Source organism: Primulina huaijiensis, chromosome 10 (assembly GCF_012295235.1).
Source record: "Primulina huaijiensis isolate GDHJ02 chromosome 10, ASM1229523v2, whole genome shotgun sequence".
Lineage (NCBI taxonomy): Eukaryota > Viridiplantae > Streptophyta > Magnoliopsida > Lamiales > Gesneriaceae > Primulina > Primulina huaijiensis.
In genome coordinates, this window is record NC_133315.1 from 6796897 (window position 1) to 6811102 (window position 14206).

The following is a 14206-nucleotide window of genomic DNA, read 5'->3' on the forward strand; positions in this document are numbered from 1 at the left end:
ACGGAGTGAGTGAAAAGAGCAAACATTTTCTAGAGAGCATCTGATCATACAATAATATGTTTTGCTTCACGTCGATGGGAGGGAAGATAGATTCAAGTTTAAATCGAGGTGGCTCCCCTCCAATTTTTAAACTTCATGGTCAGAATTATCATTTAATCGGAAGCCTACTTCCATGTGAAGGTGCATTCCCGAAGTTTGCTCAGCTGTATATTTACGACACAGAAAACGAAATTTCTAATCGGATTTCTGTTGTCAGGTATATCTCAAATTCTATATGTTACATTGAATAGACCATATTTTCTATTTTTGTTCTAGAAATTAATTTTTTTTAATCGAAATATTTTTCAGACAAAATAACAACGCAAATAATCTACATTTAGAGATAGTTTCTGATCTGAAGGTAATGTTGGATGAAAACAATGTTTTGGTCAAGTGTTTTAGGATGACCAAAGAAAGAATGATGGTAGAAGGACGATCCGATGTGAAATTAAAGTTGATTGGTAGAAGAAATGGGGACGGAAGGATATATAATCTTCCATCTGCTTCTGAGGTTGCTGCATTAATTGTGGGAGATTTCGACGAGTCTTTGGGCAACCGAGATATTTTAGTAGAAACGCAAACGGGGCAACTTAAACGTATCAATGAGTTGAATCCTGCGTATCTTGCTCTCCAGTATCCTATACTTTTTCCATATGGTGAGGATGGTTATAGAAAAGATATTCCATTTTCAGAATTTAAATCAAGTATTGGAGGAAGAAAAAAGGTGAGTCTAAGAGAATTTTTTTCTTATCGACTGCATGATAGAGATTTTGAATCTTCGAGTATTTTGTTTTCAAGAAGACTATTTCAACAGTTCATTGTTGATGCATACACAATGGTTGAATCTGCAAGGTTGACATATATTCGGTTGCATAAAAAACAATTGAGATGTGAGATGTACAAAGGTCTTCATGATGCGCTTTGCATGGTGAAACAAACGCATCTACACAAGGAAGACGTATTATCTTGCCTTCTTATTTTACTGGAGGGCCAAGATATATGATTCAGAACTATCAAGATGCGATGGCTATATGTAAATGGGCCGGTTACCCAGATTTGTTTATCACATTTACATGTAACCCAAAATGGCCAGAAATTTTGAGATTTATCGAGCACTATGGGTTGAGGGCAGAAGACCGTCCAGATATTGTTTGCAAAATCTTTAAAATGAAGTTGGATGCCTTGATTAAAGATCTCCGAAAGAATAAAATATTTGGAAATGTTAAAGCAGGTAAAAAAAATTGTGTTTTTTTTAATTATATATAAGGTACTACTATTTTGGATTTTAGAAAATTAATATATTTTAGTAAATATAATTAATTTTTATTCTCATATTGTTAGTAATATACACCGCGGAATTCCAAAAGTGAGTATTACCGCACACCCACATTTTGCTTTTCCTCTGTAAAGAAGACAAATATCCAGCAGCAGAGGCAATAGATCATATCATTTCTGCTGAAATTCCTGATGAAAAAAATGATCATGTTTATTATGGTGCAGTACGAGATCTAATGATGCACGGTCCATGCGGCGAAACAAGAATGAACTCTCCATGCTTGTCTAACGGTCGTTGTACAAAGCATTTTCCTAAAAAGTTTGTTGAAGCGACATCAATTGATGAGGATGGATACCCAAGTTATAGACGCAAAGATAATGGGCAAAAAATTATCAAGAATGGTGTTAATCTGGATAACAGATTTGTTGTTCCCTATAATCGTTATTTGTTAATTCGGTACGGAGCCCATAGGAATGTTGAATGTAATCAATCACGAGCTATCAAATATTTGTTCAAGTACATAAATAAAGGACATGATCGTGTGACTGCCTCATTCTATAAGAGCTCAAATGATGATAGTTTAGGGAAAAATGTTGATGAAGTTAATATGTACTACGACTGCAGATATATTTCCCCATGTGAGGCTGCGTGGAGAATTTTTGGATTTGATATTCAATACAAAGATCCACCTGTCGAGCGTCTGAGCTTTCATCTTCTGAATGAACAAAATATTATTTTTTCGGATTCTGATGAAATCAGTACCGTTCTCGATAGAAATACTATTAACCAGAGCATGTTTCTTGCTTGGATGGAAGCTAATAAGAAATCTCCAGAGGCAAGAGAATTAACATATGTTGAATTACCAATGAAGTTTGTTTGGAAACAAGAAACACGAGAATTCGTTCCCAGAAAACAAAGATTTTCAATCGGACGCATTTTTTATGTTCCTCCTGGTTGTGGGGAAATGTACTATTTAAGATGCCTTCTCAATGTAAACCGTGGCGCCACGTGCTATGATGATATAACTTTTGTTAACGATGTTCAATACCGTTCATTTCGCGATGCTTGCTATGCATTAGGGTTGTTGAATGATGACAAGGAGTATATCGACGGCATTATTGAGGCAAGTCATTGGGCTTCAGCACGATCTCTGAGAGTTTTATTTGCTATTCTATTATCATCGAATTGTATCAGCCGACCTAAAGTTGTTTGGGAGTCATGTTGGACATATTTATTTGATGATATTTTATATAAACGACGTAACTTGCTGCAACACCAAGGTATGCATGAACTGATAATTTTTTTTATATATGTGTTCTTTTCAATATATATGGTTGATATTGAAAAGCTATTGCAAAGATATGGAAAGAGTTTACGTGAATTCCAATCAATGCCTTTTCCCAGTGATCAATATTTTCAGTTTTCACGAAATAGACTAATTCATGATGCGTTGCGGTTTGATAGAAGATCTTTGTCGCAAGAACATGATAAACTCATTAATAATTTGAACTCAGACCAGCGTTGTGTATATGATACAATAATGAAAGCAATTGCTTCAAATAAGGGAGGAGTATTCTTTGTTTATGGATATGGAGGTACTGGAAAAACATTTGTCTGGAAAACTCTGTCTGCATACTTGAGATCGAGAGGAGAAATTGTCTTGAATGTGACATCAAGTTGTATAGCATCTCATTTACTGCCTGGTGGAAGAACTGCTCATTCCCATTTTTCAATTCCATTTAATCCCAATGAGGAATCAACATGCAATATGAAACAAGGGAGTCATCTTGCAGAGCTTATTGTAAAATCTAAACTTATCATTTGGGATGAGGCTCCAATGACGCATAAGTTTTGTTTTGAAGCTTTGGATATATTTTGCAATGATTCTATTGCAGCAATAGTTGAGAGTACGTATCCGTCTNAGCCTTCATTTGCCTTTTGGAGGCAAAACGGTTGTTTTTTGTGGCGATTTTCGACAAATATTGCATGTTATTCCAAAAGGCAGTAGGCAAGATATTGTTCACGCCACTATCAATTCTTCATATCTTTGGAGACATTGTATAGTTTTGAGATTGACGAAAAATAAGCGATTACAGAATTTAGGTTCTGATGAAGAATGTGCTAAAATCAAAAAAATTTCAGATTGGATTGCTAATTTAGGAGATGGAAAAATTGGAGAAGTTGGAGAACAAAATGACGGTTATGCGACAATAGATATTCCTGATGAACTTTTGATCAAAGATTGCAATGATTCTATTGCAGCAATAGNAAAAAACAAAATAAAGGGGTTTTGAGGTGATTTTATACGCCGGGACGTAAACTTTATCGGTGTTGGTTTTTCAACTAAAATGCGAGTTTTTTTTCGCAAACCGGCTAATAAATTCACATATTTAATAAAAGAAAAACTTTGTTAATATTTTAATTATGTCCTAATTGGACTAATGAGTTTAATTTAATTGGCTTAATAGGCCAAAGCCTATTTAGTAGTTAATTAGTATATAATACATGATTAAGTTCCCTTAAACCCTACAATTCTTCATTCCTAGCACTTTAAAGAATCGGCCACACCTCTTTTAAAATCTGAAAAACACTCCCCACCCCTCACACAACACAACACACAAGGCACTACACAAAGCTTGAAGGAATTCGAAGGTCCCAAGGATTCAAGCCAAGGTTTCGCGTCCCGTTCTTCGTCGTCAATGGATATTCGAGCATATATAACGCAAAGACACGCTTTAATCTTCCTTTTCTCATCCATCATATCATAATATGGTTTTAATTAATGTGTGCATGAAGATCATGAATTTATTTTCTGAAGTTTCGGATTTATGGCATGCACAAGTTGTAAACTCATGTTCTTTGATTTCAATTCATGTTTTATATTGTGAGGGACTGCCATGATGATAGGACATGATCCAGAGGAGTTTTTACACGAATTTGAAAGACCCTAAACTCACCTAAATCGCTGCACCTCAAGCAACTCTCCTTAAAATCGTAAATTGCTGTCATGAGCTTGGGGGTGATCGGGTTCATGAAGGAGGGGCTGGCAGGGTCTTGGCTTGGGTCAGGGCTCGTCCAGGGACTGTCAAGGGTTAGGGCGAGAGTCCTAGCAAAGCTAGGACTCGAACCAAGGGCTAGGGAAAGAATCCTAGCCATGCTAGGACTCTACCCGAGATTTCGCGCAGAGAGTTGCGCAGGGTTGCGCTGCTTCCAAGGGCTTGGGGGATAGGTTTGGGGCTCAAGGGCCGGGTCAAGTCGATGCACTAGAGTCCTAGGAGGGTGCACGGGGGATGGTGCAAGGGCTGGGCTCGTTGGTTCGAGGGTTGGGACGCAAATTGTAGAGTCCTATCACCACTAGGAGTCTCAGCCAGAATGAGGGGGTCTTGGGGTGGCTTGTTTTTGTGGTTTGGATGGGTATCTTAGTGGTTTAAGGGTACAGTAGTCTAGTTTTGGGGGTTGGGCAAGTTTTGGTTTGACATTGTTCGGGGGTAACTCGTGAAAATCGAGAGTTGGCTCGGGAGTGAAAATTATGTGTCAATTAGGGTTTTTAGAAATAAGTAAAATTGGAAAACGACTCACGGGGGTCGAATCGTGGTCCATAAGGGCTAAAATAATATAAAAAGACTAAATTTAGAATTTAGGAATTTTATATTAAAGTTTGAGATTTTTCGAGATTAAAACACCGTCAAAACTATTAATTAATGATAAATAGAAAAGTATAATATTTAAGCTAAATAAAATTATGGGAAAATTAATTTAGGCTTAAATAATTATTAGTGACATGTTAGAGTCAATGAATTTAAGAAAGAGTCAAATTCGAGAAATTTCACGTCTAGGGGTAAAACGGTCTTTTTATACCTAGAAATTAGTAATCCTCATGGCAGTGCCCTAAATGCTATTTTTATCATATTATGGTTATTTTTAAATGTATATGAGATGTTCATGATTTAATTATGATTTTTAAATGTCCATGGTATTTTTATGATTTAAGGAAGACGTTTAAAAATACATGTTGCATGCTTGGTTTCAAAAAGGAAAAAAAAAATGTAAAGGCTATTCATGAATTTTCTAAAGTAATGAGCATAAAAAATGTTGAAAGAAGTGAATTGATTGTGACTAATTCGTTAATGGTGGGGATATCGTGAGGGTTATGGTCCCAGTGGGAGCCCGACGATCGTGTTTCCATCATTGCGAATATGTGGTAACAGATTTGTGGTAAAGGTAAGAATGGGAATATCGTGATGGGAAAAGGCCCCAGAGGGAGCCCATTTATGGGAAAAGGCCCCAGAGGGAACCCCGACGATCGTATTTCTATTCGAATCATGAGAGGCCAAGGCTCAGTTGACCCGTGAGAGTGTTGCTGATGTCCCCGCCGCCCAGTACTGTGGTTACATGTAGATGGATCCATCGACTCTTATGATCATGATCAGGAAAGTCACAATTAACGATCTGAATTCAACAAAGGAAAAGGAAAAGAAAAAAGGGAAAAGAAAAATGTTTATGATCATGTTAAAATGTTTTTATGTCATGATAAGGAAAAAATGAAAAAGAGTAAGATTTATTTATGCATGTCATGAAATGTTATTTTTATCTAAAAGTATTTTCACTGTTGCATGTGGTTTTATATGTATTATTTGTTATAAAGATTATGGTGTGTTGAGTCTTTAGACTCACTAGGTGTGATGGATGCAGGTGAGTTTGAGGGAGGTCTTGACGGATGAACTGACTGGACTGAAGGTGCACACAACCCGAGGACCAGCGCTTCTACTTATTTCCGCACTTATGACTTATGAATCATGATTTATAATTAAAGATTTTAAGACTAGTTATTTATGCTTTTTGAGAGATTTTTGAGAGGTTTAGCATGGGTTATTCTTTTCAAATTATGGTTTTTTTTTTTTAGGTTTGGTAAAACAAATTGACGATTTCATTTCTATGACTATTTCGTTGATGTTTCATTTTAAAGGGTAAAATATTTTATAAAAATATTTTCATGGGAGGAACGAAATTTTAAAAAAAAAAATTTGTAGTACTTTAAAAGAAATAAAAAGGGCAGGACGTTTCAGTTGGTATCAGAGCAAAGGTCCTGTAAAGGGTTGTGCCACCATCAGCGCCGGAATGATCAGTCGTCAAGCCTCAAATTGTAAGTATACATGCTTTATATGATTATATGACGTTACCTGCATTATGTCATGAATAAGGTGTTTACGTTACATGTTTATTATTTTTTAGTATTATTGCTTTTCATGCTTAAAATGCAAATTAAGTTAGGATATGTCACATGATTAGGGAACTTAGATCTAAATGCATATTGGTTACGTTAGAATTTGGAAAACATTCAGATAAAATGCCTCCTAGACGTGCCCCCGTTAATGGAAACCAAGCAGAGAACAGTGTGAATCATCAAGGAAACGGACCTCCACCATCACCACCACCAGGGGATGCTGCTACTCGTGCTTTGGAGGGGATGGCTCGACTTTTCGAGCAGCAGTTACAGCTGCAGTTAAAGCAGATGCAGCAGCAGCAGCTACAGCAGCCACCTAGGCCACAGCATGATATATATGACCAGTTCCAGAGGCTAGGGCCGAAGAAATTTTCTGGCACTACCGATCCCTTTGCTGCTGAAAGTTGGATCCTTTCACTTGAAGTACACTTTCGATACCTGGATATGGGAGATGCTGATCGTGTGACGTGTACCACTTATTTGTTTAGAGATGACGCTTCTTTGTGGTGGGAAGGAGCCAAGCAGGGTGTGGACCTTGCTACACTCACTTGGGATCAATTCAAGACAAAATTCTATGAGAAATATTTCACTCCGGATGCTAGCAGCCGAATAAAGAGGGAATGTATGGCCCTCCGTCAGAGTGATGCTATTGTTGCTGAGTTTGTGAAGAAATTTGATAGGGGTTGTCACTTTGTACCCTTTATTGTCAGGGATGGGGAAGAAAAGCTCAGACATTTTATGGATGGCCTAGGACCTATCATTCGAGATAAAGTTATGATGATGCGTCCTGGGGATTATGCTATCGCAATTACCTATGCATATCAGGCCGAGCAGTCTTTGAAGGACATCAACTTTGAGATTCAGCGCAAGAGGCAGCACAATCAGAATAATAATCACCTAACAAGAAGCCATATACGGGTCCTCCTAGACCTCAAGGGCCTCAAAAGCCCTAAGGTCCAGTCAAGAAGTCAGCTCCACCAAAGTCACAAAATCCTGGAGCACCAAAGCCTGCTGAAAGGCAACCATGCAAGGAGTGCAACCGTCTACATCTTGGCAAATGCGAATTGGGATCATTTAAATATTTCTACTGCAAGGAGGCTGTTCACAAAGCTATAGATTGCCCAAAGAGGAAAGCGGCTACCACGGCACGAGCTTATGTTATGAATGCCGAGGAAGCTGAGGAAGAGACAGACACTACACTCATCACAGGTAACCTAGTCATTTAACATTTTTATATTGCTTATTATTGCATGAAATGTTAAATTGGTTATTAGAATTGATTAGAGAAAAGAATTAACCTAGTGAAAATTAGATTGCATGTTCTACCTAGTTGGACTTAAGTTATGATTTTAGGAACCATAGAAAATGATTTGAATTTTGTGCCTTATTTTATGTGAAGGATGAAATGATTCCAAATAAAAAGTTTAGGGCCAAAATTAAAGAAGATCATAACTAAAGGATTTTTAGAGGAATTCGAATCATTGGGGGTTAAATGTGCAAATTTCAAAATTTTAAGGTCTAAAATACAATTTTCGATAATTAAGGGACCAAAATGCAAGTACCGAAAACTTAAGGGCCATAAATGTAGTTTACGGGAACTTCAAAAGCTAAAATGAACAAGTTCAAAAATTTAAGGGCTTAATTGCAATAATTCGAAAACATTGGGTCAATAATTCAAATTTCAATAGTTGAGGGACTAAAGTGCAATTTTTCCAAGATAGGTTTGAGTTCAACACAAATTCTTCATATAACTTTGGGAATTAATGATAGTAAATCTTTAAGATTCAACACAAAATATTTAAAAGACATTTTCACCGCATGGAGGATTATCATTCAAGGTGTAGCAACCTATGCACTTTTAGACTCGGGAGCTACACATTCATTCATATCTGAAACCTTCATCAAAAGACTGAATATTACTCCTCAAGATATGTGTTTGGGTTTCAAAGTTTCTATTCCATCCGGTGAACAAATGCTCACGTCTAAAATTGTCAAGAATCTGGAGCTTCGTTTATTCAAGGATGTTGTTCGGGCAGATCTTATTGTGCTTCATATGCCCGAATTTGATATTATATTGGGGATTGATTGGCTATCAGTAAATGGAGCTTCGATTGATTTTTGTCAGCGATCGGTATCTATTAGGCCACCTAGTAGTAAATCTTTTGTCTTCGAGGCGGCGAGAAACAAGCAAATGCCGCACATTATCTCTTGTATATGTGCGAGGAAGCTTATTAAACGTGGATGCCAAGCTTATTTAGCATGTGTCACTACTGCACAGGAATCTATCAGTCAGAAATTAGAAGATGTTGACATTGTGAGAGATTTTCCTAGCGTCTTTCCCGAGGACGTTTCTGGTATTCCACTTGACCGTGAAGTGGAATTCTCTATTGATCTATTGCCAGGCACCGTTCCTATATCTAAAGCGCCTTATCGTCTAGCACCCGCTAAAATGAAAGAATTGAAAGATCAAATCCAAGAGTTACTAGACAAGGGTCATTCGCCCTAGCTATTCTCCATGGGGCGCACCGGTATTATTTGTGAAGAAGAAAGATGGTAGTATGCGTCTTTGCATCGATTATCGAGAGCTTAATAGGGTCACCATCAAGAACAAGTATCCACTGCCAAGAATTGAAGATTTATTTGATCAGTTGCAAGGAGCATCGATATTTTCTAAGATTGATCTTCGATCTGGGTACCATCAGTTGAAAGTCAAAGAGTCTGATGTTCACAAGACAGCATTCCGTACCAGATATGGGCACTACGAGTTTATGGTCATGCCATTCGGTCTGACTAACGCACCAGTGATCTTCATGGATCTCATGAATCACGTATTTCAGCCGTATCTGGATAAGTTTATTATTGTCTTCATTGATGATATATTGATTAATTCGAAGAACAAAGAAGAGCATAGTCGTCATTTGAGGACAGCACTGCAAGTACTACAAGACAGGAAGCTATATACAAAATTCAGCAAGTGCGAGTTTTGGCTCGATAAAGTGGCATTCTTAGGCCACATCATTTCTCGTAATGGCGTTGAAGTTGATCCAAGCAAAGTCGAGGCAATGAAAGAGTGGCCAGTACCGAAGAGTGTTACCGAGATTCGCAGTTTCTTGGGATTAGCTGGCTATTATCGCAAGTTTATTCAGGGATTCTCTTCTATTGCAGTACCTTTGACATCATTGACCAAAAAGAATGCAAAGTTTATATGGGGATCAGAGTGTCAAGACAGTTTTGACAAGTTGAAGCAATCCTTGATTTCAGCACCAGTCTTAGCTATGCCATCGGGGTAAGGGGATTATGTTCTTTATACCGACGCATCTAAACTTGGATTGGGCGCAGGTCTGATGCAAAATGACCGAGTTATAGCCTATGCGTCGAGACAGTTAAAGATTCACGAGAAAAACTACCACACTCATGATCTTGAGCTTGCAACAGTAGTTTTTGCTTTGAAAATTTGGAGACACCACCTTTATGGGGAGAAATGTAAGATATTCACCGATCATAAAAGATTGAAATACTTCTTCACCCAAAAAGAGCTGAATATGAGACAGCGCAGATGGCTTGAGTTAGTAAAAGATTATGATTGTGACATTAGCTATCATCCGGGAAAAGCTAATGTAGTGACAGACGTACTGAGTAGAAAAGCAGCAGTTATCACTCATCTAACACTCCAAAGACCATGGCAGTCCGAGATATAGCGGTTTGAGCTGACAGTGTATGCTAGGGGCAAGGCCCCAAACCTTGCCACATTATCGGTACAGTCGACTTTGAGAGATAGAATACGAGATGGGCAGTCTATCGATGAGCAGTTGCAAAAGTAGAGAGCAAGAGATGAAGACAAGGGCCGGAATTTATATTCAATAGTGGATGGCTTAGTCCGTTATCGGGACCGTCTATGGGTTCCTAGTGACGATTCCTTGAGAAATCTTATTGTGAAGGAAGCCCATGACACACCATATTCCATTCATCCGGGCAGCACGAAAATGTATAAAGATTTGCAGTTGCTATATTGGTGGCCAGGCATGAAGAGAGACATTCTGAAATTTGTATCCGAGTGTTTGACTTGCCAACAAGTTAAAGCGGAGCATCAAAGACCAGCAGGGAAATTGAAGCCACTCCCTATTCCCGAGTGGAAATGGGAAAATGTCACCATGGACTTTGTTGTGGGATTGCCAAAGACAGTTAAGGGATTCAATGCTATATGGGTGATAGTCGATCGTCTTACTAAATTAGCGCATTTTCTACCTATTAAGACGACATTCACCATGATTCAGTACGCCGACTTGTATATTCGAGAGATAGTTCGTCTGCATGGGATTCTTGTATCCATTGTTTCTGACAGAGATCCAAGATTCACGTCATCATTTTGAAAAAGTCTACATGCAGCGATGGGGACCAAGTTATTATTCAGTACATTATTTCACCCTCAAACCGATGGACAGTCAGAAAGAGTTATACAGATTTTGGAAGATCTACTTCGAGCATGTGTTATTGATTTTCAAGGCAGTTGGGAACCAAAATTACCTCTAGTGGAGTTCACCTACAATAATAGCTATCAATAATCAATCGGGATGGCTCCTTTTGAGGCACTTTATGGAAGAAAATGTAGATCTCCTATACATTGGTACGAAGTTCGGGAAAGAAGAGAAATTGGTCCGGACGTGATTGAAGAGACTACCGAGCTTATAGTCAAAATCCGCGATAGAATGAAGACGGCGCAAAGCCGACAAAAGAGTTATGCAGACAAACGACGAAGGGACTTGGAGTTTACAGTGGGCGACCATGTATTTGTGAAAATAGCACCTATGAAGGGTGTTATGTGCTTTGGCAAGAAAGGCAAGCTTAGTCCAAGATTTATAGGCCCGTTTGAGATTTTGGAAAGGATTGGGACACTAGCTTATAGAATGGCATTGCCACCATCACTTTCTGGAGTTCATAATGTGTTCCATATTTCGATGCTGCGGAAGTACATGTCGAATCCGTCACATGTGCTTAATTATGAACCTCTCCAATTAACTCCAAATATGACATATGAAGAAAGACCTGTCCAGATCTTAGCAAGGCAAGAAAGAAGATTGCGAAACAAGGTCATTTCAATGGTCAAGGTCAAGTGGCTGAATCACTCGGAAGAGGAAGCTACTTGGGAAACCGAGAGGGACTTGAAGGGTCGCTATCCAGATCTATTCGGTAAGTTCTAATTTCGAGGACGAAATTTTATTTAAGGGGGGGAGGAATTGTAAGGTCCAAAATTAAGACGACGTAATCCAACTGCATGCGAATCTAGGAAATAATGGAAAATGAGTAATTAATTATTTTAATGGCTTAATTAATTATGTGACATACTTGTTTATTTGTTATTTGAGATGTTTTAATTGTCATCATGCATAAAATAGTATTTTTAAGGAATATTCAAGCGACGATCGAGGAACGGGGACCGAGGACGGATAAATGTAAAATGTTTTTTTTAAATAATTATTTTTAATTATTTAAAAGATGGTCGATGCTTTTTAGTATTTTAAAAAAATAAATAAAGGGGTTTTGAGGTGATTTTATACGCCGGGACATAAACTTTATCGGTGTTGGTTTTTCAACTAAAATGCGAGTTTTTTTGGCAAACCGGCTAATAAATTCACATATTTAATAAAAGAAAAACTTTGTTAATATTTTAATTATGTCCTAATTGGACTAATGGGCTTAATTTAATTGGCTTAATAGGCCAAAGCCTATTTAGTAGTTAATTAGTATATAATACATGATTAAGTTCCCTTAAACCCTACAATTCTTCACTCCTAGCACTTCAAGGAATCGGCCACACCTCTTTTAAAATCTGAAAAACACTCCCCACCCCTCACACAACACAAGGCACTACACAAAGCTTGAAGGAATTCGAAGGTGCCAAGGATTCAAGCCAAGGTTTCGCGTCCCGTTCTTCGTCGTCAACGGATATTCGAGCGTATATAACGCAAAGGCATACCTTAATCTTCCTTTTCTCATCCATCATATCATAATATGGTTTTAATTAATGTGTGCATGAAGAGCATGAATTTATTTTCTGAAGTTTCGGATTTATGGCATGCACAAGTTGTAAACTCATGTTCTTTGATTTAAATTCATGTTTTATATTGTAAGGGACTGCCATGATGATAGGACATGATCCAGAGGTGTTTTTACACGAATTTGAAAGACCCTAAACTCACCTAAATCGCTGCACCTCAAGCAACTCTCCTTAAAACCGTAAATTGCTGTCATGAGCTTGGGGGTGATCGGGTTCACGAGGGAGGGGCTGGCAGGGTCTTGGCTTGGGTCAGGGCTCGTCCAGGGACTGTCAAGGGTTAGGGCGAGAGTCCTATCCAAGCTAGGACTCGAACCAAGGGCTAGGGATATAGTCCTAGCCATGCTAGGACTCTACCCGAGATTTCGCGCAGGGAGTTGCGCAGGGTTGCGCTGCTTCCAGGGGCTTGGGGGCTCGGTCTGGGGCTCAAGGGCCGGGTCAAGTCGATGCACTAGAGTCCTAGGAGGGTGCACGGGGGGTGGTGCAAGGGCTGGGCTCGTTGGTTCAGGGTTGGGACGCAAATTGTAGAGTCCTATCACCACTAGGAGTCTCGGCCAGAATGAGGGGGTCTTGGGGTGGCTCGTTTTTGTGGTTTGGATGGGTATCTTAGTGGTTTAAGGGTACAATAGTCTAGTTTTGGGGGTTGGGAAAGTTTTGGTTCGACATTGTTAGGAATTTTATATTAAAGTTTGGGATTTTTCGGGATTAAAACACCGTCAAAACTATTAATTAATGATAAATAGAAAAGTCTAATATTAAAGCTAAATAAAATTATTGGAAAATTAATTTAGGCTTAAATAATTATTAGGGACATGTTAGAGTCAATGAATTTACGAAAGAGTCAAATTCGAGAAATTTTACGTCTAGGGGTAAAACGGTCTTTTTACACCTAGAAATTAGTAATCGTCATGGCAGTGCCCTAAATGCTATTTTTATCATATTATGGTTATTTTTAAATGTATATGTGATGTTCATGATTTAATTATGATTTTTAAATGTCCATGAGATTTTTATGATTTAAGGAAGACATTTAAGAATACATGTTGCATGCTTGTTTCAAAAAGGAAAAAAAAATGTAAAGGCTATTCATGATTTTTCTAAAGAAATGAGCATGAAAAATGTTGAATGAAGTGAATTGATTGTGACTAATTCGTTAATGGAGGGGATATCATGAGGGTTATGGTCCCAGTGGGAGCCCGACGATCGTGTTTCCATCATTGCGAATATGTGGTAACGGATTTGTGGTAACGGTAAGAATGGGAATGTCGTGAGGGGAAAAGGCCCCAGAGGGAACCCCGACGATCGTATTTCTATTCGAATCATGATAGGCCAAGGCTCAGTTGACCAGTGAGAGTGTTGCTGATGTCCTCGCCGCCCAGTACTGTAGTTACATGTAGATGGATTCATCGACTCTTATGATCATGATCAGGAAAGTCACAATTAACGATCTGAATTCAAAAAAGGAAAATGAAAAGGAAAAAGGGAAAAGGAAAATGTTTATGATCATGTTAAAATGTTTTTATGTCATGATAAGGAAAAAATGAAAAAAGAGTAAGATTTATTTATGTATGTCATGAAATGTTATTTTTACCTAAAAGTATTTTCACTGTTGCAT

The 14206-nt window shown here is 38.2% G+C and overlaps 1 protein-coding gene across 1 annotated transcript; it reads left to right on the forward strand.

Moving 5' to 3' along the window:
* The first annotated feature begins 1062 nt into the window (after nucleotides 1-1062).
* Nucleotides 1063-3609, forward strand: LOC140985859 (uncharacterized). Its single transcript, XM_073453811.1, has 4 exons — nucleotides 1063-1270; nucleotides 1540-2438; nucleotides 2736-3267; nucleotides 3380-3609. The coding sequence occupies exons 1-4, from the start codon at nucleotides 1063-1065 to the stop codon at nucleotides 3607-3609; spliced, it is 1869 nt and encodes a 622-aa protein (XP_073309912.1).
* Nucleotides 3610-14206: the final 10597 nt, after the last annotated feature.